At 41.3% G+C, this 24,026-nt stretch overlaps 2 protein-coding genes and 1 long non-coding RNA gene across 4 annotated transcripts in view; 1 reads left to right on the forward strand and 2 right to left on the reverse strand.

Moving 5' to 3' along the window:
* Window positions 1-9,600, reverse strand: tor4aa (torsin family 4, member Aa). The gene is made up of 3 exons (XM_051411815.1): window positions 9,446-9,600; window positions 4,500-4,985; window positions 1-3,066 (listed from the first exon to the last, which is right to left on the reverse strand). The coding sequence occupies exons 2-3, from the start codon at window positions 4,983-4,985 to the stop codon at window positions 2,221-2,223; spliced, it is 1,332 nt and encodes a 443-aa protein (XP_051267775.1). The 5' UTR covers window positions 9,446-9,600; the 3' UTR covers window positions 1-2,220.
* LOC127370100 (uncharacterized) lies at window positions 8,784-16,163 on the forward strand. Its single transcript, XR_007886142.1, has 2 exons — window positions 8,784-8,898; window positions 15,758-16,163. It is a non-coding gene; the product is annotated as an uncharacterized LOC127370100 (long non-coding RNA).
* Window positions 15,974-24,026, reverse strand: part of brap (BRCA1 associated protein) — a 13,940-nt gene continuing 5,887 nt past the window's right edge. For both annotated transcript variants that reach the window (XM_051411804.1, XM_051411803.1), the window contains exons 9-13: window positions 22,969-23,078; window positions 22,795-22,884; window positions 22,596-22,699; window positions 20,936-21,075; window positions 15,974-16,826 (exon numbers count right to left, since the gene is read on the reverse strand). In XM_051411804.1, the coding sequence (XP_051267764.1) occupies window positions 16,606-16,826; window positions 20,936-21,075; window positions 22,596-22,699; window positions 22,795-22,884; window positions 22,969-23,078 (665 nt within the window). In that variant the 3' untranslated portion in view covers window positions 15,974-16,605. The remainder of the gene's footprint in view (window positions 16,827-20,935; window positions 21,076-22,595; window positions 22,700-22,794; window positions 22,885-22,968; window positions 23,079-24,026) is intronic.

The raw sequence follows: 24,026 nt of genomic DNA on the forward strand, positions 1-24,026 counted from the left end.
TCATGTTTAAATGGTGTCTTTAATTCCAAGGCACTCATTACACATTGAAGTTTAAATTAGAAATATAAACTGAATACAGAACATTTAACATTTAACATACAAGACGGATTAAGTCTCATCAGGTCAGTAACAAAAATGAAATCTTAATGCTAGTGCGAGTCTGTGTCTACTTAAAGTTGCTCTCTTTGAACATAAAGTACATCCATGCAAAAAATATCTTTCCCCTAATAAATAAACTTGGCAGGGACCAAATATTCTTCAATGAAAAGAAGAAACGTACGCAGGCGAGCTTCATCCTGTAGCTGAACGAGGCGGCAGCTCGGTGTCTGCAGAAACATCGTCACAATCTGCTGACTTGCACTAGCATTAATAAAAGACATTTCTAAAATGTGTTAGTATCTGATGAATTCTAAAAATCGAAACTTCCACTTATTGATCAACCGATATCGGTCTCACTCCTGTGTCTGCTTCAGCTGCCTGATAAAGTAGTTCTGTCTGAGAGAGGTTAAAGGGTCAGCTCACCCAGATCATGAACACGCCCACTGTGACCATCTGAGCGAACGATAGCACTAAACAAAGTACATCTGATGGGACCTGATGACCTGATGACCTGATGGTGGCGCTAGATGAAAAGTTAAAGGTGGGTTAAGCGTTTCTAATAAATTCTGTGTGTTAGTTTCTACTGTTTTGTCATTTTACTAGTTGGTTTAATGAAGTTATTCATTCATTTCTCTCTGCTTGGAGTTACCTGGCTGCTCAGTTCTTCTTCCTGGTTTTGAGTAAAAGATGAGGCGGAGGGCGGAGCCTGGTTTTAAACAGAGGACCAAACCAAGAGGCTGACAGCACGGGGGAGGGAACCTTAGTTACTGTGTGTGCCGTCCTCCCCTGTGTGTATTTATTGGTTTGATCCGACAGCTCGTTCTGTTAGTCTACTTTTAATTTTAGCCTTATGTTTCAGTAGAATTCTGGTTTGTTGACCTCTTGTTGAATCGTTTGTGGGAAAATAAACCCAACCTTTAGATTTTAAAACCTTCTTCTGTGCTTTGCCTGCCACACAATACTTCCAGCCAGGGTTTGAGTGTCTCAGGTAACATTTAATTACTTGGACACGGACAGTTTGCCAAGATATATGCTGTTGTTGTTGTTGTTGTTGTTGTTGTTGCTGATGTTAGTTTCAGCAGCAGGAGAGCGGTGAGCCTCGTCCCGTCCTCTCTGCACATTAACTGTGCAGCAGCAACACTTTGCAAACCCACAACAGCTGATGTTGCATTACGTGCTGTGTCGTTGTTGCACGGTATCCGTCAGGGGTGTTGGATGTCTCCACCGTTAAGCATTCGCCAAAGTTATTACACTTCATCCTGACGGGTGGAGATTATTCACTTAAAACCAAACATGTAAACTTGCTTGCAGGGCTCCAGGAAAAGGTCAGAGGACCAATGAAGTCATGGAAATTCATCCACAAAGGACCATGAATATGTGTTTGTTAATGCAGCGAGCACCGGATGCTGGTGGCGAGCAGACATCAGAACTGGGCTCAGTTAACAGGACCGCTAGCAGCAGAGCTAACTTAGCTAACACTTGGCTGTTATCGGTTACTTTAGCAAGTAAAAGTAAAGCTATATATTCCCATCAGGAACTTCAGACATTTACTGGGAGTTGAGGCAGAGTCGGAGGACGACATCAGGGGGAAAACCAGCACATATTTTCTACATTAAATATGATCCAGTTTCACCTAAATCCAAACTAATTCTGGTCTCAAATCCAGTCCCCACATCGATATTGTCCCCAACTCGCTGCACGGCTAACGGAGATAACCTCTTGCACATGGTCCTCTGGAGGTGTAATAAACTAACTCACTGGCACCTCCGTTGTGTTTGCATGCAGGCCGATACCTCAAAATCTAAACTATCTGCATGTTTGTGTCATAACTTCGGTGAACTGACCCTTTAAGGACTGTTTGTGGACCCGGGATGGGGGGGGGGGCTCTTCACAGGATTCACGCCAGTTCCCACGACAGAGCCGAATGTCTTCAGCGTTCCTTCTGTCTTATTTCACTCTTTCAGAACTGCTCTTGAAAGTGTGGTCTGACTCTGAGTTGTGTCATTCAAGTTTCATAACCTTTAACCCCTCCCTCGCTCCTCACGCACTCTTTCTTCACGGGGTTTTCTTTTTGTTTTTTTGAAAGAATGTGAAACATCCAAACATTTCCTGCAGAGGATTTCACAGCAGATTGACTTTGGCCACCACTTGCTTGCAGCCAGTCTGGGAATATTCATGCCCCCCCACCGCGGGGTAATACTCAATCTCCCCCGCGAGGCGCTCTATGTTGGTATGATCCGGGTAGAACCCCTCTCGAGTCATTTCGTCCAGGAAGCACTCCATCACGTGACCTTTCTCCAAAAGGCTCAGAGGTAAGATGTCCGCCTCTGTCCACAGGAGGTGAAGCTTCTCCAGAGTGTTGCGTAATATGGGAGTCAGCTCTTTCACCAGGTTACTATGGCGACCGGATGCTGAAATACTTGAGGAGTTGTGCAGCATGTGTTTGGTGATGTGCGCGTGACCCAGGTTGCTCAGGAACAGGTAGATGGCGTTCAGGTACTCGTTGGACTGTTTGGACGCCACGAGTTGCTTCAGCGCGTCCAGGATCTCGTCGTGCATGTGCTCGGCCTCGTCGAAGATGAAGAGCGGGATCTTCTCCTCCTCCTCGGCGCGTTCCACCATCTCCGAGATGAGAGCGGAGAGGTTGCGGGCGCACTGCAGGGCGTCGGCCTCCTGGGGACAGTGGTGGAGGACGTAGTACTGCAGCACCAGCGTCTCCCCCACCACGGAGCGGAAGTGTCCGGCCAGGAGGCGCCCCAGGTGGCTCTTTCCCACGCCGCTGGGGCCGTGCAGGGACACCACCAGGGGCTTGTTGTGGACGTAGGTGGACAGGTAGTCCTTCAGGTGGGACAGCAGACCCTCCACAGCTCCCTGCTGCCCGAACACCTCTCTCCTCAGCGTCTTCTCCAGCCCCTCCAGGTCGTACCTGAGAACGTGGTCGTCCAGGTTCTCGATGGCGTTGTACACCTGGAAAGAAAACCAGTAGATGTCAATAAAACTGAACATGTTTTTCCAGTATCTTCATAGTTCTTGGAGCTGCTGCGTCAATTGTTTTGGGTCTTTTTTCCAGATGTGAGCAGCTCCTTGATATTCTTTGTACATTGTGAGAGAACAGGGCTCCAACTTTTTTTCCAGGACCTTTTCCAGGACAGCACTTGCTCACAAACGCTCATATAATTTACCGGCTGCTGTAGGCTGCCTTCTATTGATACGTTTTTACTGCGTTTTAATTTTAATTTACACTAAAATACAATTTAAAAACTTCCCAGAACACAGATTATTTGCAGGATAATCTCCTGGTGTTTCTATGACTGGAAAACTTGTCTCTAAATTTCCAGGTTTTCCAGGACACACGGAAACAGACACACAGTAAGTATGTGTGTCTGTTCCTGTGTGAACAGATCACACATTAAAAAACCTCTTCAGAATAAATATAGATCAAATATAGGATCAATTGTACTTATTCATAATAACACTTAATATCATGGTTTGTAATTGTTACTTTCACTGACTCTAAACTACGGATGAATAATCCTCTCATTTTGTCCTGATATTTACAGTTTTTTGTTGTTTTTTTGTTTTGTTTTCATCACATTTGGTTTAATTATACTGTTATTTTATTAAATGTAATTGTGTATTTAATACTTTAAGTCACTGAGGACGCACTTAAAAACAAAAAGGTACATCTCAAGGGGTTATTCCTAATAAAGATTTGAGTCTCAAATAAGATAATAAAATTACTTTAGTGAGGTATAAAGCAGCATTTTCAGTGTCATGTTCAGAACTTTTTTACATTTCCCAGTCCATTTGTTTCCTAATGCAAACTGTCTCTGTAATCTGTACAGACAGTCTTTGTTGTTGCACTGCAGAGGGCAACAGGCGGTGTTTTATTTTCCGCTCAGCTGCTGACATTAGCAAACTGGAAATAACAAACGGCAGACAACAATCACGCCGGATTAAGAACCCACGAGGCATAAATGATCTGTAAATGAGCCAAGACTCTCACTGAAGACTAGTTAATGATCTGAGGCTTGAATAACAACTGTTTATTTTTATTAATAGTCTGAATGAACACTAACATGACCGAGCACGTAGACAGTTGAGTGTATATTTGATCCATCACAGTCACAATACAAATTCCTCTCTAGGGTTGGGGAAGTTAATTCGGGCTGAGCTCATTTTGGTTTCTTTTTGTGTTAACAGACAGTTGTGGGCATGACTGCCGGTGTTACGAGTTATGTTTGAGCAATATAATAAATGTACCTGTGGCGTCACAAATGGATTCAGCAACCTCAACAACCCCCAAAAACTCTCCAATATTGTCCAACCTGGCCAAACAGTGGCTGAAATATTGTCCACTAAAGTGATTATTAATGCTAATTACGCTTATTGTATTTCACCTGGATGAAGACGATGGCGAAGAGCAGGTAGAGGCAGTACTTGGCTCGGCTGCGCTCCTGCTTCGGCGGGGCCCTGCAGCCTCCTCCGTTGGGATACAGCACCCGTTTCCTCCTCCTCCTCTTCTTCCTCTGAGGGACGGAGGACGACAGGGAGGAGAAGGCGGAGGGGGTGACTCCATCGAAGGTGAAGATTTTGGGGCTGGTTCGAGCCGGGGCCCCTGTGAGGGTCCCGACTCCCGCCAGGCCCAGGGCCAGCTCCTGGCGCCGCTTCTTTATGGCCTGGTACTTCTGCTTGATGCGTATGACGGCGCGCAGAGACGAGGAGAAGCTGGACAGACTGGGGACCGGACTGGCCCTGTGTTTGTCATCTTTTTCTCCTTCGCCCTCTGCCTCTTCATCCATCTCTTCATCCATCTCTTCATCCATCTCTCCCTCAAACTCCTCCTCTGTTTGAGACGCCGAGGCGCTGCTGTCCTGGTCACTCATCTGCAGAGAGAGAGAGAGAAACCAGTCATAATCAATATTTTTTATATTGTATATAATAACAATATTATCTGTGTGCTCGGGCTTATGGGAAATGTAGTACGCAGGGCCGGTTGCACAAAAAGATCTGAGTTAAGGTTTCCTTAAGATGTTCTTTCTCCTTATCTTGGTTTTAAATACTTAAAGAAATGATCAGTTAGTTAAACCTCATAGGAAATAAACGTAAGGTACCTCTGCCTCCATCTAAGTCTTAATTTAATTATAATTCAAGAAAATCCTGTAATAAATGATAACTTTTAACGCACATTACAGTCTTAACATGAAGGTGGCATTAGCCTGCTTCGTTAGCTAAGAAGGCTATAAATGTTAGTTACTGTTGCAGTCTAGAGTCTAAATCTATAGCTTAAATATTTTAATGTTTAATTTGTTAGAAGAAGATGTTATCTTTATTATGAACAACTTAAGATTTCTTTCACTGTCGGCCATATCATAGTTAGTTAAATTTTACATACCGTAAAACTTCTAATAATAGCCGTTTATTTGCTTAAATCACTGAACTCCCCCCCCGCCTTTATCTAGGGACAGGCCTTTATTTGAGACAGGCCTCTATTTGGGACAGGCCTTTATTAGGGACAGGCCTTTATTTGGGACAGGCCTTTATTTGGGACAGGCGTTTATTAGGGACAGGCCTCTATTTGGGACAGGCCTTTATTTGGGACAGGCCTTTATTTGGGACAGGCCTCTATTTGGGACAGGCGTTTGATTCCTTTAGCACAAAAATAAACTAAACTCTAACTGCTGCTTCTCTTGAGATTTTGTTCAGCAAATCTGACAACTAACATGATGATTATGATGCTTCAGAGGTTTTTTCCGTCTCTCTTGTTTACCGTGTTACCGGTAAGTCAGCATGAATTAACGTTACACTTTGTTGTTGATAGTTTTCGTAGAATATACTGAACGATTGAATCTATAACTGATCTAATGATGTACATACTGACAAAAGTTTAAACATTTATATTTGTGTAGGAGATTGAAACAATTTAAAACTCGCTCATCCAAATCCAGACCAGGCCTCTATTGGAGACCTGCGTTTATTTGTCAAAACGTGTAGCCACGCCAGGCTTTTAAAAGGGACCTGCGTCTATTAGGGACCCTGCTTTTATTGGAAGTTGTACGGTATTTAAACGTTGATGGTGCCCAGCCACCAAAGCAACATCAGCCATGATGGCCACATAACAAATGAATCAGGTTTCTTCATTTGGATTCTTTCAAACAGTTTGTTCCTCACGTCATTGTACAACGGGGCAGTGAAACAGAAAATTAAATCCATCCTTAATAACACGAAGATCACAAAGATCACATTAAAGCTGCTCTTCAGGGAAACCTTTATACCTCAATGACCAGTGCCAGTGGCAGTAGTAGCTCTAGTTTAATTATATTTATATCACACTGCAGATTGTTCCTGAATACAAAGTGTAAATCCGAAAGAGAAATTATAGCAGAGCACATACACATTCTTGGAAACAAGATGTTTCTACCTTTATGGTTAACCTCTGCTCTCTGCGAACTGAGCAAACCGCTTCCACAGCCCAACTATTTCACATCGCTGCTTTATAAAACATGACTCCCAAACCTCATGTCACCTTCATGTTAAGTTTGTTTTACCAGTTTTGTTGGATTCTTTTAGGATTAACATGTCATATGGAATAAATCCTGTAATAAATTATAACTTTTATAGCACATTACAGTCTAAATGAGGCAGCCTACTTCCTTAGTTACCTAGGCTATAACGTTAGCTACAAGTGTCTGAGGTCTATTCGAAACCACCTACTAAATCTACCACGTAGTATGCAGTAGCTAGACTATATCGTAGTATAAATATGCACTTTAATGTGTACTGAAATCAACCATAAATAACTTGCTAGAAGATGTTATCTTTAACTTCTGTCACTTCTGATTTTCCTTTACCGTCAGCCATAAAGTGTAACCTTAACGGCTACTTAAGCTCTAACTTCAACCCTTTGTGGTCTGCTGGATGTTTGACCTGTTACCTGTCAGGTGTGTCAGTTGTTACCTGTGAAAAAAATGAATCACTAACCCAATTTGAGTATCACAATATTAAAGTAATGTAATTTCATTACTTTTTGTTACATATTTAAATGTTTTTCAAGGTTCACACACCTGGAAATGTAGAGAAATTGATTAAAATGAGCCAATACCCTGAAAATAATCCATATTTTAATTTAAATTTTATAATCTGCGCCACTCAAAAGCCTGTCTGCAAACAATCTTTGAGTGTCAAGAAAAAATGTTTCAATACTTGCCCCTAAAATTCCTCGATTATTACTCATATATTTTATATATTATTTTATATTAATCTGTCTTTTTGCAGTGTTTTAGAACCATTCATTTTACCTCAGCTTACTATCTCGCACATCACAGTTTAGCTCGTATTTTACGTAAATCACATTTCAATAATCTCCTAATTTAAGCATTTTCATGTGAAATTTTGTAGTATTTTTATATGAATATTGTGTTTTTTATATAATTATAGCAGTGATTCCTCTGTGCACCATTGGGGGCAGAAAACTTGAGGTGTTTTTGAGCTTTACCACATTAAAGTGTCATATTTCACCCTCTACTGTATCTAAATGTATTTCTTTACATTTTTGTCTCTTGGAAGTTTCTTAACTTTCTAATGCTACGATATTATTCTGCTGTAGTACCAGTGTTAATCTATAAATACTGTCACAATTCAACAACTTGCACCTTTATTTTTGATGCCAAAAAAAAGACTCAGCTGCAAAACAGGAAAAGAAAAACTTTCCTTCCTCTCATGCTATCAAACCATTAATTTCTCAACACCAGCGACACCCACGCTTAGTGAGGCTGGTACTTGTAACCACAGACAGATGTTAAACTGCGATGTCATGCTGTCACTTGCTGCGCGGTATGAGGCTGACTTCTCATACCTCGGCACGTAGGTTGGAGCTGCTGGGGGGTCTAAGAGAGGAGGAGTGTGAGAAATAGTTGCCGGTGAGGCGGCTATTTCCTCTCGTCTGACGGTAAAGTCAGTGTGTTGCAGCAAGAGGAGTAAAATAACTAGAATTAAGGAAGTAACGCCAGTGAAGCAAAACGAAAATAGTTCCAGATATATGACAGCAGTGAAGAAAACGATGAGAGGATTCTGGGTAAACTGATAAGATATCTTTATAATGTTTTGATAACATCTCTGATATCACATCTCTCTGTTTCATCTTCTCTTTTTGTTATTTTACACCTTAATCTGATCAGTTTATTGCTGCTTCATAGACTTCCACGCTTACATAACACGGCCTTCCAGGCACAGATCTCCTCTTCCAACCCACCACGTTGATTTCCCTCCAGCAAAATATTCAAATCAAGTGAAAAATACTCTGGAAACGTTCGTGCAGAAAGAAGGAAGTGCGATCCATTCAGGAACATTCACCACCTGTGTGGATGTGCACACAAGTGAGAGCATTGTAGCAGCTTTTGCATGCATCATATACGCAAAATCCCCTTCAATTACATTATTTATGGGCTTTTTTTTCTGCAACTCTTGACTTAATTAAACACTAAAGTTCATGCATCTTCAAATGATTCACATTCTTCAAGTTTAGTCTGCAAAAAGATCCGTTTAAGACTCTAAATGTGAAATCAAGAGGGGTGTTTTATAGCACATAGTGTGACTTTCAGGAGGTTGAAAGAAAAAGGAAGAACTATCGGTTACACCCAGAGGTTGGGTCAACAACTTCAAGTTAACACAATCAATACTCAGACGCCTCTGTTGCTGGCAGGAGGAAGAACAGCTTTGATCCCGATGAGAAATGAGCACAGTGTTGAGCATTGTGTGACTCTGAGCTGGAGCTGGATATTACTCTTGGCTCAGATGAAGGTAAAGTTATAAAACTCACGTCAGAGCCTCTTTTACTTCAGCACAAAAGAATCTAGCACAGCATACACAGGGGAGAGAGAGAGAGAGAGAGAGAGAGAGAGAGAGAGAGAGAGAGAGAGAGAAAGAGAGACACTATCAGTGCTTTATCTTGTCTTTTCACATGCAGGGGCCTGAAGGACCGGTTGCATACCAGGAATTTTAGAGCTCTTTAGCACTTTGATGATATTTACTGTGCTTAAAAAAACAAACAAAAAAACATTTCTTCTCTGATTTAGCTGCAGAAACATTCAAAAACTTCCAGCTGAGAATGAAACACAGGTTGCAGGTTTAAAGCGTGTGTAACAGTCTATAAATGAAGCTTTTTCTTGTGTGTAGACAGGTACTGAGTTACTACCTCACACCCAGCTGCACACACATAACTTCACCCTGCAGCCTGTGTGTGTGCAAAGCAGAGCAAAGGAGAGGAGAGGAGAGGAGAGGGGGAAATGGTTGAATGAAAACTGAGAGAAAACACACAAGAAGAAAAAAAAAAAAGCAGTTTTCTTACCGTCAATGTAGCTTAAATGCTTCTAAAGAGACTTTTTCTGTGTAGGTCTAGTCCATAGTTTTGGGAGTGGAGGAAGGAGAGAACAGCCCCACACAGCAAAGCAAGCTCAACTCAGGAAGGGCCCTCCTATCTGTCTATCTTACCTCCAATTCCTGTTCTCAACCATCTGCAGGCTCCTCCTCCTTCATTCTCACTCTTCTGTCCAGTTTCTGCTTTTTTCAAAGACACATAATACACCACGTCAGGTTTATTTCACAGCCACTCAGTGTTGGGTTTTTAAAAAACAGCCCGGATCCAGGTTGAGTGCTCGCTTTTTCTAATGGTGTTTAAAGGTGGAAATCAAATCCTAACTTCAAAACCCCCAACATTAATTTATGAATTAAACAATTAAACGTACCTGTATGATCGTATTAATGAACAAAAGAGGGTATCGTCATGTTCTGAGATCTAATTTTAGCTGATTTTATTCTTAATTTGTTCATAAAATGTTCTTATTTGCTGTCAAAATGTTCCTTTAATCTGTGTAAATGTCTGCCGGGTCTAAAATCCAATCATCAGAGTTTTGAGGCCTTAAAATGTCTATAATATGATTTCAATAGGACTTAAAAATTGATTGGATTAAATGTGTTTTGGGGAATAAAATGTGCATTGATCACTCGGTAAAAACTGAACCCATTTCCCGTCACATCCTTTGTACGTCGTTGCCAGTATGGCCCCTACAAAGGTCTGAAACTGCATTCATAATGGTTGTAAATAGGTCAAACCTGCAGAAACAATGCTAATCAAAGGATGTGACGCTGTGGTCGCTGAATTGACATGATTAATCACAAAAGCAGGTTGGATGATCTAATCACGAATATATCCGTTTTATGTATCATGGGGCCTTTTTAATGGAGTGGGTTTGTTTAGGCATGCTAGCTGTGTCACCAGAGGTTCATGTTCCTCAGAGGATGAACTATAAACTCTTCATCTACCAGATTCATCAGGTAAACACTGAGTTTGTCCAATATTTGACCAATTAAACGAATGACAACCTCAGCTGCACTTTGTTTACTGCTAATGAATTCTTTATTAGGGATGAATTTGGGATGAACCATCTCGTTCTCAATGGGGTCCTCAACAACAGAAAGTACACAACTAAACAAAAAATAATTAAGTATCAAGGCGAGATCTAAAGCTAAACTAAGACTGCGAACACCGTAAACATTATACCTAACATGCTGGTGTGTGGCTATAGGTTCACAGAGCTGCTTCATCGTGTTACAGTCGTATGGTTGCTTTTAGTTGTGTGTGTGTGAGCTGAATGCCCCCTAATGAATGTAATTAGAGTAAAAACACTGATATTGTGCCATCGGCATGTTAAAATGTGACAGAATTAAGAAACTGGGTCTTGTAGATTGAGTTGAATATAGACTTTTGTAGCGTAATGATTTCAACCCTAATAAAAAGACTGAATGTGAGGAGTTTGTCTTCTACGACAGGAAACGGTGACATTGTTTAAATAGCTGTCATACTATGTCATACCACAGTTGTGTGGGTGTACGACTGACTGTAAAGGTCATATAAAGTTATGAATAGAAAACCGAGAGGTGTGGAGGTTTTTGCATACTCATTTGATTACTACTGATCATTTACCTGATTAGGCTCAGTTACTAACTGCTTTGTAGATTCAGATTATTAATGCGAAACATATTGATGTGGCTCAATCAAGCTTGGTAGCTCACATAAGTCAATACTTATATAATACAGTCATATAATATGGGCCATTCTGTATAATGAACCCTTGGATATTTCAACTATATTTTGATGATTTTGAATGCAGGACTTTTACTTGTGTTGATTCTGGCGCCCCCTGTGGACAGAAGTGGTAGTGTTTGTAATTGATTTAAAGGGGAATCAAACTGTATAGAAACAGACAATCTTCTCTCTGAGGGTCTTGTTTGTTTATGTAGCTCATATTGAGGCATCAGGATGAAGTTGAGACTGTTTTATAACCAGTTAAAAACTCATTGTAGGTTTAAGTAACAGATCTGAGTACTGCTTCCACTACTGCGACTAAATATTTTAAAATAAAGCTTACTACACGCTGTACCTCACATACATGATTAAACTGATACCTACCAAAACCAGATTACCTCATATTTGGTATTAAAGGACCAGCAAACATTGCAGGAGGCACATAGGAGGAGGTGTGTAGGATTTAGTGGCATCTAGTGGTGCAGTTGCAGATTACAACCCTCTCGTCTCACCCTCCCGTTCCAAGTGTGCAGGAGAAACTACGGTGGCCAAACATGATTAAACACTAATAAAAACGTACGTATTAATATCATATTCCAGTTCTGCCTCAGTGTTTCACGGACAGTGACTAATGCTCCATGGTGTGAAAAGGATGAGACGGTATGAAGACAAGAGCTTGAATCATCCCTCAGCGTATTTCTCTGTACACAGTTTACTTCCAACAAGCTGCTGTGAGTAAACTGTTAATGTAGTAGGAAGAGGGGGGTTAGTCACACACAGGACGGCAGCCTCGGGGCAGATGTGGCAGTTTGTGACTACAGCAGTTACACTAACAATGAAAGCTGCCCTTTGATGCTACAGATATAGTAAATTTGTATTTTTAGCACCGTGCAGAAGGTGCAGGTTACTGCGTCATTCAGCAGCAATCTGACAACCCAGCGACATTATGGAAGGCTGGAGGACGACTCTGAACTGAAATTGAGATTTAATAGCAAAAAAAAAAAACCCCAAAAAAACTAGAAATAGTGCTGTCCAGTTAGGATGTTTATCAGTCAGCTGCACACACACGTGCTTGTGGACACACACATCCTTTTTCACTCGTGTAGTTGTTGTAAAAGCACAAACTGCTTTCTCTTTCTCTCTCCTTTTTTTGCCGAGAGTTAGGTTCTAGAAAAATGATCCCTCGTTCGTATCGGTCGGTTTAAAAATGAAGCTACAGCCAGGAGATGCTTAGCTTAGCTTAGCATAAAGAGCAGACACAAGGAGGCAGAGCCAGGCTAGCAGTTTACCCTCGTTTCCAGTCTTTATGCTAAGCTAAGCTAACTGTACCCTTGCAGTAAAGTGGCATTGATCCTCTGAGCTACTGTTAATGATCAATAAAAGCACAAATACTTAAAAGAAAAGTGAATGAATTTGCTTCATCTCGTCTTCTTTTAGACCCCAGATCCCCCCCCAGGCTCGTACCTTTAAGGTCAATTCAATTCAATTTTATTTGTATAACGCCAATTCATAACAGAAGTTATCTCAGGACACTTTTCAAATAGAGCAGGTCTAGACCGAACTCTTTAACATTAATTACAGAGACCCAACAGTACCACCATGAGCAAGACCTTGGAGACAAGGGCAAGGAAAAACTGCCTGTTAAAAGACAGAAACCTAGGACAGATCCTCCGGCTCTAGGTGGGTGGTCTCGACCAGTTGGGGTGAGAGAGAGGGAGAGAGAGAGAGAGAGAGAGAGAGAGAGAGCGAGAGACAGACAGACAGACAGGTGCACAGCAACAACAGTATTGGCAATGGCAATCTAGCAGGACCATGGCAGGAGGCTCCACCAGGATCGACAAGAACCTGCGAGACGAGAAAGCACAAGAACTCCGGGGAAGAAGTGAAGTTAGTAACATGCATTAAAGGGACATGAATGAGTGCAGAAAGAGAGAGGAAGGGGAGGAGCTCAGTGCACCATGGGAAATCCCCCGATAGTCTAGGCCTATAGCAGCATAACTAAGGGATGGTTCAGGACTCACCTGATCCAGCCCTAACTATAAGCTTTATCAAAGAGGAATGTCTTAAGCCTACTCTTGAATGTGGTGAGGGTGTCTGCCTCCCTGAACCACAACTGGAAGCTGGTTCCACAGGAGAGGAGCTTGGTAACTGAAGGCTCTGGCTCCTGTTCTACTTTTAGAGACTATAGGAACCACAAGTAGCCCAGCATTCAGAGAACGTAGTGTTCTAGAGGGCTAATAGGGTACTATGAGCTCTTTAAGATATGAAGGGGCCTGACCATGAAGAGCTTTATAGGTGAGGAGGAGGATTTTAAATTCTATTCTACATTTTATAGGGAGCCAATGCAGAGTAGCTAGTACAGGAGAGATGTGATCTCTTTTTCTAGTTCCTGTCAGTACTCGTGCTGCAGTGTTCTGAATTAATTGGAGTGTTTTAATGGACTTATTGGGGCAACCTGATAATAAAGAGTTGCAGTAATCTAGCCTTGAAGTAACAAATTGCATGGATTAGTTTTTCTGCACCTGTCTGTGATAGTATGTGTCTAATTTTTCTAATATTACGTAAATGAAAGAAGGCAGTCCTAGAGGTCTGCTTTGTGTGGGAGTTAAATGACAAATCCTGATCAAAGAGAACTCCAAGATTCCTGACAGTGGTGCTAGAGGCCAAGTTAATGCCATCTAGAGTAACTATATCTTTAGACAGTGAGTCTCTAAGGTTTTTGGGGCCAAGAACAAGAATTTCGTTTTTTTCTGAGTTTCAGTCATCCAGGATTTTATGTCCTTAAGACATGTTTGTAATTTAGATAATTGATTAATTTCATTGGGCTTGATTGATAGATATAACTGCGTATCATCTGCATAACAGTGAAAGTTAATGGAGTGATTCCTAATAATGTTGCCTAAAGGGAGCATATATAAAGTAAATAGTATTGGTCCAAGTACAGAACCTTGTGGAACTCCATGACTAACTGTAGTATTTATTGAAGATTCATCGTTAACATGTACAAACTGCGAGCGATCTGATAAATATGACTTAAACCAGCTTAGTGCGGTTCCTTTAATGCCAATTTGATGCTCAAGTCTCTGTAAAAGAATATTTTGGTCAATGGTGTCAAATGCAGCACTAAGATCTAATAAAAGTACAGAGACAAGTCCATTGTCAGAAGCAATCAGAAGGTCATTATTAACTTTAACCAGAGCTGTCTCTGTGCTGTGATGAACTCTAAATCCTGATTGAAAATCCTCAAATAAACTATTGTTATGTAGAAAGTCACACAACTCTTTGGCGACTACTTTCTCCAGAATCTTAGAGAGGAAGGGGAGGTTAGAAATCGGTCTATAGTTGGCTAAAACCCCTGGGTCAAGAGTGGGCTTTTTAAGAAGGGGTTTAATTACAGCTACTTTAAAGGACTGTGGTACATATCCTGATAATAAAGAAAGATTAATCATATCCAGTAAAGAAGTGCCAATTAAGGGAACAACTTCTTTAAGCAGCCTAGTTGGGATCGGGTCTAATAGACAGGTTGATGGCTTCAATGAAGAAATGATTGAAGTTAACTGATGAAGATCGATAGCAGAAAAACAGTCTAAATATATATCCAAGTTTACATTGGCAGAAGTCCCTGAACTGAAGGTCAGAGGTCACTGCAGTGTTTTCAAAATACGCTGTGAGATCGTTGCTTTGTATACAGGACAGATGTACAGACTCACACAGGTAGAGGTCAGAGAACGTGACCTAGATCAGTAGATCTTTAACTTATGGAACAGTCTCAGTCTAATACTGAAGCCTCTGTATGAGCTACATAAGCAGGGTTTTGTTTTCTTTCATAAAATGTTTCCAGGATATTTAGTGATTTGAATCATTTTCCAGGTTTTCCAGGTCATGTGGGAACCCTGGTTTCATCCACAAGAGGCAGATTCGAGATGCTGTTCAGTGTAGTTGGAGGAGCCTTTTAATGTTGCTGCTGATCAATATGGTTATGTATATAACCGTGTATAACTAGGGCTGCCACTAATTATTATTTTTATAACCGATTAATCAGAAAACAGTTAATAAAAGCCTTTCACCATTTCTCAGAGCCCACGGTGAAAATCCCTCAATAGTCAAGGATTTAAGGTTATTTTATTTACAATGAAACGCTGCAGGATAAAACTCACATATAGTCCCCTTTATACTTATTTTTAAAAAAGCTAGTCTGGTGGTACGACAGCAGAAGCTTCTGTTTACTTTATTAAACAGATTATTCATTTCATTTTCTGTTATTTAAAGACAAGAATAAACAGCTTTATAATAATAATAATATAAACAAATAGATTAGATCTTATTATTTATAAGTGCTATCTTTATGTACGTGATGGATTGATGCTCAGTTCGGTTTCAGTCCAGCGTTCAGGTGAAGAGCTGCCTCAGGTGTTGGGGGGGGGGAGGAGTCCTCAGCTGTCAGTCTGTCGTAGATTATTTATTACACACTGAAGCTCCGCCTTAATTTGCAAACCAAATGGTGTTTATTTTCCTCCTAAACGCAAATGTGTGGATTTCTGTATCCGATTCATAATTACTGTTTGTTCTCTTTAGTGGAGCTGCTTCCTGGCAGATACAGTAACACCCTGTGGTCCTCGTACCCCTGGCTGGGAACCTCTGACCGAAAGTTAAACATGCTTCCTGCTCCTCCCTAAAAGGCCTCCCTGTCTCTGGACTTTCCAACACCAGACGGAGCAACCGGGCGGCTCAACACCTCCCCTCCCTCCCGCTCACTGAGTGCCTCGGAGAAATAACGTTCAAAGGAAGACAAAGGTTTCAGCGTTTTACTTAAGAATAGACAAAAATTTAGTTTTTGGGATTTATGACGAAACTTGGTCATAATTCTCCTTTACACAAAGCAAACATTCATCTACCAGCTTCTCCTTGTCTCTCACGTAAAAGGAAAACTTTTACATTTTAAAGGAATATAAAGACGTCAGACAGACCTTGATAAGAAGAAGTACTATTACAGGGGTTAGACTCGGCACAAATGAACAGAATTTTGATCAAATAAATATCATTCATGACCAAAATAGATTTGTTTTTAGATTTGGAAATAGCAGAATAGATTTACATCACACTGGTGGAAATATTTGGAAAGCACAAAGCTTGCAGTCTTTAAAGATTCAGCGATCCACCCACATTCTCCTCGTCTCCTCCCGTGGAAGCTACGTTGAGTTAGGGTGGGAAATTGTGCAGGTAAATAACATCACTATTTACGCTTTCTTCAAGAAGCTGAGCGTCGTCACTCCTCCTCCTCCTCCTCCTCCTTCTTCAAGTGCTTTCTGGAGAGCCACAACGATGCAGACACACGTTTAACAGAAAGAAAGGAGTGCCATAAACGTGTCCACCCTGAGGCAGCGACAGTTTCTAGCAGTTTCCAGGAGATTGTAACCCGCTGCCTACTTCCTCTTCCTGCCCCGGCCTCTCCTGCCTCTGCCAGAGGACGGGCCCGCTCCGGCCGGGTTGTCCGACGGGCTGGCCCCGATGTTGATCTGTCCTTCTTGGATTTCGCTGCGGGCCTCCGGAGTGAGGTGTTCGATCTGCTGCTGCGTCTCCAGATAGAACATCACGTCTCTCAGCTGCTCCTGAAGCTCTCCGATCGCCATGTCCTTACGCTCGCCTGCAGCACAACACCGCACAGTGAACACGTCTTAAACACACTTTAAAAGAAGCTTGTTAACTTCCACATACGAATAATAAATCTTTTAAACACAGTGACTCATTTCCACATCCAGCAGTTACAGAGAGACATGATCATTCACTTGCAGTCCTGTTTGTGTCCACCTGATGAATTTAAATCCAACAGAGAGAAAGATCTTTAGCTGCTAAATGCTCCACCGGTGAGCTTTAAAGAGCTTTCTCTCTGAAAGCAGCTACCTGGCTGAAACAACGCAATGAGAGCGGTGAGAGGGAACCAGACAGACAAACAATAGTCGTGTTTCCATCTAACTGTCTGATCTGAAGCAAACTTTTGAAATGTCACTAAAAAACAGTTCTGAAGTGAACATTAGAATAGAGCGTCGTTTTCTCTGACGTTTGCACTACAGGCTCCGTTACAGTGGCGACATGCAGCAGCTTTTTATAACTTTATGAGATATTTGTATTTATGTACTTTATTTATTTAGTTGTCTATTGTTTACTGTCCGCCGATGTTGATGATGTATATACGGCTGGCTGTATAACAAATTGCCCTTTAGGGATAATAAAGCTACCCTTGAACCTTGGACAGTAATAAACAGTAGAAGAAGAAGAAGAGGTCAACCAGAAGCAAAACCAGTCGTTCGCCAACTGCCAATAAACCTCAAAGAGAGGAAGAAACAAAACCAGTCGCTCAGAAGTCATCAGTCATGAGATTTAAATGTTCGCTACGTATCTGAACAAGTGTTTCCACCCTAACCGACCGATATTGATTATAGACCCTTTAACGCATCATAACGAAGCCTCAGCCAATCACTGATGGATGCACAGCTCCCTTAACCTGTAAACCAAAGATATGCTCCCAGACTCCAGTGTGTAACGTACTATAGGATGTATACAACCACTGGCGGCCTCAGGGCACAGCTGTGTGAACTTCCTGTCTGCACACCAGAGACTGACATAAACATTTAGACCTACAAGGACTGAAGCTGTGTGGGAGAAGAAACCCCGTACAAGCAATAACAATCCTCATCTTCATCTTCATAATGATGAATAATAAATAAAAATGGTTGCCACAGATGAGCTGGTGTAGAGTTTCTCTGCACACTCCTGTTGACTGTCAGACAGCCACAGGATGTGAGATAGACAAACGTCAGCACAGAGAGCACGGACAATGTTAGCAGCTTGGCTGAAGGGATGAAATATTGGTAGCACTTTAGTCCAGACCAGGGATCAGCAACTTCTACTATAAAAAAAAAAGACAGAAAATCTGTCAGGAGCTGTTAAACGTATTAAATGTGATCATTTCTGTTTTGGTCTGTCCACGAACTGTTAAATTCTCTCTCTCTTCTTGTTTTTGGATTTAAAAAAAGAAAGTTCTAGCTACACCGATACGGAGTTTCAGCAAAATATAGAGGGAAAGGTGGTCAGGAGGTAACATGATGAACATTTTAGTTGAGGAAATGTTAGAATATTTTTTTAATTCTCTGTGTATTTGCACATTTTTTACAATTGGAGAATGTTAATAATGATAACGATATACAACAATGATAAATGGAGAAAAAAAAGCTGCAGGTTGCCTGAGACTGAAATAACTCTGTTGGATGGGTTTCCATGAAATCTGATACAAACACTGATGTTCATTATGAACTGTAAAAACTTGATTCATCCTTCGATTTCTCATCTAGCGCCACCATCTGGTCAAATGTTTAATTTTAGTTATATAATACATGCAAAACTAATAACGACCCATCAAGTCACAACAAGCTCTTAAAGAAGGGCCAGAGTCGCCTCCACCCGCTGAGGAGACTGTGGTCCTTCGGGGTAAGCAGGGCTCTCCTCAGGATGTTTGATGACTCTGTGGTTGCTTCAGCCATCTTCTATGCTGTGGTCTGCTGGAGAGGGGGCAGTACGGACAGGGACAGGAAGAGACTCAATAATCTGATCAGGAGAGCGAGCTCTGGACTCCGTAGAGGAAGTGGGTGAGAGGCAGCAGACTGTTACACCCTCGGTGTAAGAAGGAGAGGTTCATCCCTGCTGCTGTCAGACTCTATAACATAATAGCTGCTAAACATCAGCATGTTAGCATTATGATTGGGAGAATATTAGCATGCTGACGTCAGTGTATGTTTTATTTCTCTATAAGTCGTTATCTTAGTTAGAAATAAAGCTTTTTATTATTGTTGTATTAGCTTGAGTGTCGTAACCACGCAAACTACCAAATGCCAAACGCATGAGTGAAACCATAACATCATTAAACTAAACTAACAACACAAACACAGAGACACACACACACACACACACACGCACGCACACAAATTAGATAAGACTGGGTCACGTTAATAAACGTCAACAGGAAACTTGTGGTGATTCTAAAAAGACTCCAACAGGAAAGCACATATAGTGGCTGAGCTGCAGATGTGGATTAAACGTCTGAATGCTGCTCATCATAACAAGTGAAATGGCACAAACTTGTGTGTGTGTGTGTGTGTGTGTGTGTGTGTGTCTTCCACATAAACAGAGAGCACATGCACTGAGGGACATTTGTTTAAACAGTCCTCATCCTCCGAGCTGAGCGCTGAAGGAAAAATACAGGTATGTCTAAACTGAAGTCCTAAAATTTCCGTTCAAACCTCCGACTTGACATTTATGTTGCCCTCGGGCAGAGCGGGGCCTCAAACGTCCACATGCCTCTCGTGATGTTCCCGTATAAAAACACACACTTAAAGTGGTAGTGAAGAATCTCTTTTCCTGTCGGCCTTCACACACAAACAGGGTTGTCTGCCGAGGACTCTGCAGCGGTGGACTGAAGGTTCAGAGACTCCTCAGAAAGTTCTTGATGCTGACGTGTGATTTCTTCCGTCCTTCACGCGCTACAGTCTGCAGGGGCAATTTGTTTATGCTTTGCATATTTTACCGTATAAATGAGGAAGTACTCTACAGCAGAACAAAAATAACTTGTCTAGCTTCAGGTGCATAGGGCCGCTGCTATATGGGGGTACGGCCATGTTCTGTTCCTGTTTCTGCCAGCAGCAGACGAGCTAATGAGACCAGGGGTGTGTAGAGATGTGCCGAGCCGTTCTGGGCACATTCTGATGGATCAGTACTGGCTAAAATAAACCAGATCAAATTATTGAACTCTATGTTTTGTCCACCTCAGACTGCAACTGCTGCAACTCTACAGTGTGTTTTCTCTCCTCTCTCTCTCTTATCAGCAAAGTGTACATCACACTCTGATCACAGCTTCTTATTCTTAGCTGGCAGCAGATCGTATCAGCTCTTGTTAATTAGTGTTCATTCTGTGAGAAACAACGGGGTGAGAATGAAACTGCAGCCGCCCGGAGAATAACTGCATTCAATGTTCAGAACCTGTACCACCGCTGTACGACTGCAACAGGGAGCTACACCTTTCTCCAGTTAAAGGATCGGACTGATTGAGTTAAACTCTCCATCATATCCTATCAATAATTTCAGCTTAATAACTTTGTATTTTGACCCAGGACCTTCAGTATTTGGGTCAGTTAGTTTGTGACAAACAGGGTGGGCAAATGTAGACGACTCAGATACATATTTACTAAACATTTTTTAAGTATTGGATCAGATACACGGAGGACTTGGGTTTGACCGGGCTGTCCCTCCTGGCACTGTGAAGATATGGGCGTGTTAAAATGATCTATGTCTATATATCATCTCGGCAGAAGTAGGTACAAAAACAGTTAAATCCCCACCGTCTAACCGTTCTACCTCAAAATAACAGCTTCTCATAAAGTGAGTCACACACCACCAGCTCCAACTATGTCACTGACTTTGACTGAAACTGGATCAGATTTGATATTTTCTGCTTTTTCCCTCTCTGTGTTTAACTGACGGACAGTAAAGTAACTGCTAGTTAGCGGTGCCGTACCGCCCTGGACTCCTAGGACTGGGTGTGAGAGCACCGGGGGGAGAGCTGGTTGTTGACTCCCTGATTTTAGAAGGAATGTAATCAGAACAAATGCAACTGCAGTGTGAAGCTGCCCATATTTACAACAGAGACTCCTTACATCATGTTGGATGGTTTAGGTTTCGTTTCGTCGCCTCCTCCTCACTCACCGTTCTCTTTTCCTTTGCGCTCCTCGTCGGCCAGCTGGGACTGCAGCTGGACCTGATTGGCTCTCAGACAGCGGTTCATCTCCTGCTCCTCCTTCAGCTCTTGGCTCAACTTCGTCACGCGAGTTGTTAGCTGAGTGCACCTGGATGTACAAACACAGAGCTGTTGGCAAAGTTCTCCACAAAAACAACTCCTCCACACTCTTTAAATGCACTGGACTCCTTTTCTATCCCTGAGTAAACTGACGACACCGGACTAAGTGACATATATTTAGTGATAATAAACAGCACAAAACAACTGATAAACTGTAGGATGAACCCAAATTGTGCAGTTATGAATGAAATATTTCCTGTAAATATTACATCAGAGGTGAGTTTTCTGATGGTTTTAGGAATTTTTTAAACAATTCTCTGTCTGTATGATGTATTTTTTATTTTTTAACAATCATAACTTCGATCTAACAAAGACATTCTCATAGTTTTCCTTACAGAATTGTATATTTTTAAAGTTTTCTTATACCCCTTGAAATCAAGAAGCCCTCGTGACCCACCATGAAGCTTTGGCGACCCCTGCTGGGGGTCCTGACCCTCAGCTTGGCTTTTAAAGGAAAGGAAGTTTTTCCTTTAGAAGGACATTTGAACAACAAATATTCTGACTTGTCACAACAGGTAAATAACAAGCAGTAAGGTTAATAATGTGAGCCAGTGTGCTCGACATAAAGACCTGGATTGGACACACCTAATCAACGTTGTTAATAACACCTGTGCTTTTCCTGTTTAACATGTCCAACTGTCTGTTAATGCACCTGTGACCAGGCCCAGAAATACACATTTAAACACACTGACTTTAAACACCCAAACCACAACTGGTTTTGTGGTTTGGGTGTTGAGATTCCAGTTGAGGATTAAGATGTTTCTGGGGTAAAATACTAATGGTGTGCTTGTGTGTTTGTTTAAGCCTTTATGTACAGGAGCACACTTATTGATTCACTTCCCTCCACTTTCTAAATGCATTTGAATAATTTAGCTGTTTAGAAAGCTTTGTAAAAACGTCTTTAACATTTATGTAAGTTTTATTGCTGCGGTCTGACCTCAAACGCCCTATAATGCCCTTTAATGCCCTTTGATGCCCTTTAATGCCCTTTAATGCCCTCTGCACAGGTAGGGGTGTCAGGAACTATCGTATTGCGGTGCTATGAATGTAACCGGGGTTATTAACTAACTGTTGGATGTGATTTCTTGCTCAGATTTGATGCAGTTTTCAATATATCCATCATATATATGTATATATGAATTGTAACCCCTGTATTATGATACGTATTGTAGGTACAGAGGTATTATAACTTCCCTCCATCGCCTTCAGTTGGTTCAAAATGCTGCAGCTAAGTTTATCACTGGTTTAAGAAAAACATGATCACATAACTAACACTAAATGGTAGATCACAGTTCAGTAAATACGTTTTAAAAGTTCACAAAAATTAAGATCAAATTCAACATGGTCAAAGAATAACGTCAGAAAATTTGAAAGTCAAATTCATAGGCAGTAATAATATTAAAACAGGAAAACCTTCAACCTTTGTCTGTAAATGACAGAAACAAAAGAAAACAGAAAAGGTGTGACAGGTACGAATAACTGCGATGAGACTAACGAGCCTTCACCTACTTTTTCTCCATGCTCTGCTTATCTTTGCTTATTTCTGTGAAGCGCCGCTCCAAGTTATCGCAGCGCTCCAGGGTCTCCTTAAATTTAACCTTCATGTTGTTTATCTGGAAGTTAAAAAACACAAATGAGAAAATATATGGTCGATATCAGCAAAGAAAACCCACTGAAACCCGGCAGTGTTGCGTTTAGCACTCAGTACCTCCTCGGCCGTCTCCTTCTCCAGGTGAACGATCTTATTCTCCCAGTAAATCCTCTGAGACTCCAGTTGACTCGTCAGCAGGTACGAGTACTGCGCACACGGAGAATTCATTACGTTAACGTTTCTCTGTTCGTTTAGCAAACGAATCTAAAAGAGAGAAAAGGAAATACTTACCTCTAGTTGAAGAGCATCAATTTTCTCAGCGTGGCAGGTGTCTCCCTCGCATTCATACTGCACCATCTTCCCGTCGGTCTTACTGGCCACCAGCCGATGCACGTAGTTATCTGGAACCACAAAGATCAGCTCGCGTGGGTCAGTTAGCAAAAAGAAATCCACAAATAAAATGTGTTTAGAAACACTCAATGTGTTCAGCACTCAATCTGTTTACTCTGTTTTACTTTCATCTCTCTCTCTTTACATATGCACATGACCTTTGCACATATTGTGTTTTGTGAATAACCTTGTAACTTTTGAGAGGCGTTACAGAAATAAAGTTTGTTATTAAGCAATCATTTGACAGAAGATTAATTGGCGACTGTTCTGTTGTTTCACTGGTTCCAGCTCCTCAAACATGAGGATCTGCAGCTTTTCTCTGTTAAATATTATTGTAAACTGAATATTTTTTGGGTTTTTCGGACTGTTGGATGAGCAATCTGAATAAATCACATCTGGCTTTTGGGAAATTATAACGTCGTTATTTTCTGACATGTAAAGGGCGATAAACAAAGAGAAGATTTGGCAGATCCAAGGGAATGTCGAGTATTTCCCAATAAGTTAAGTTTTGCTTTTGATGTTTTTTTTTTTTTTTTTTTAAATAAGTCCTCCAAGACCTCAATAAACATTTAAAAATCTACATTTCCATAACAGCTGAGCAAGTACTACTAAACAGACCATGTAGTGCTCGGACTGTTGCTCTGTGTCAACTGCTTGCTAAAACATCAGCCACAACGACTTCATTAGGGGGTTTTCATCAACTCGTTTATCAATCATCAGCATCCTGTTACTGCCGACTGCATTCCCCCAGACGCAAACTCAAAGCATGCACTGCAGAATTATTCCCTGGCTGTATACATGTATGTATATGTTTATAAATATCTGTACATATTGGTTTATTTTAATTATCTTATTCTACGTGTGCAGCATGAAGAAACTGCCTTAAGTAGGTTTAGTAGACTATAAATACGTTTCCTCGATTCTTTGATATTATTCTGCCCTCTAGTGGCCAAAACTGA

Source organism: Dicentrarchus labrax, unplaced genomic scaffold (genome assembly GCF_905237075.1).
Source record: "Dicentrarchus labrax unplaced genomic scaffold, dlabrax2021, whole genome shotgun sequence".
NCBI classification, from domain to species: Eukaryota; Metazoa; Chordata; class Actinopteri; family Moronidae; genus Dicentrarchus; species Dicentrarchus labrax.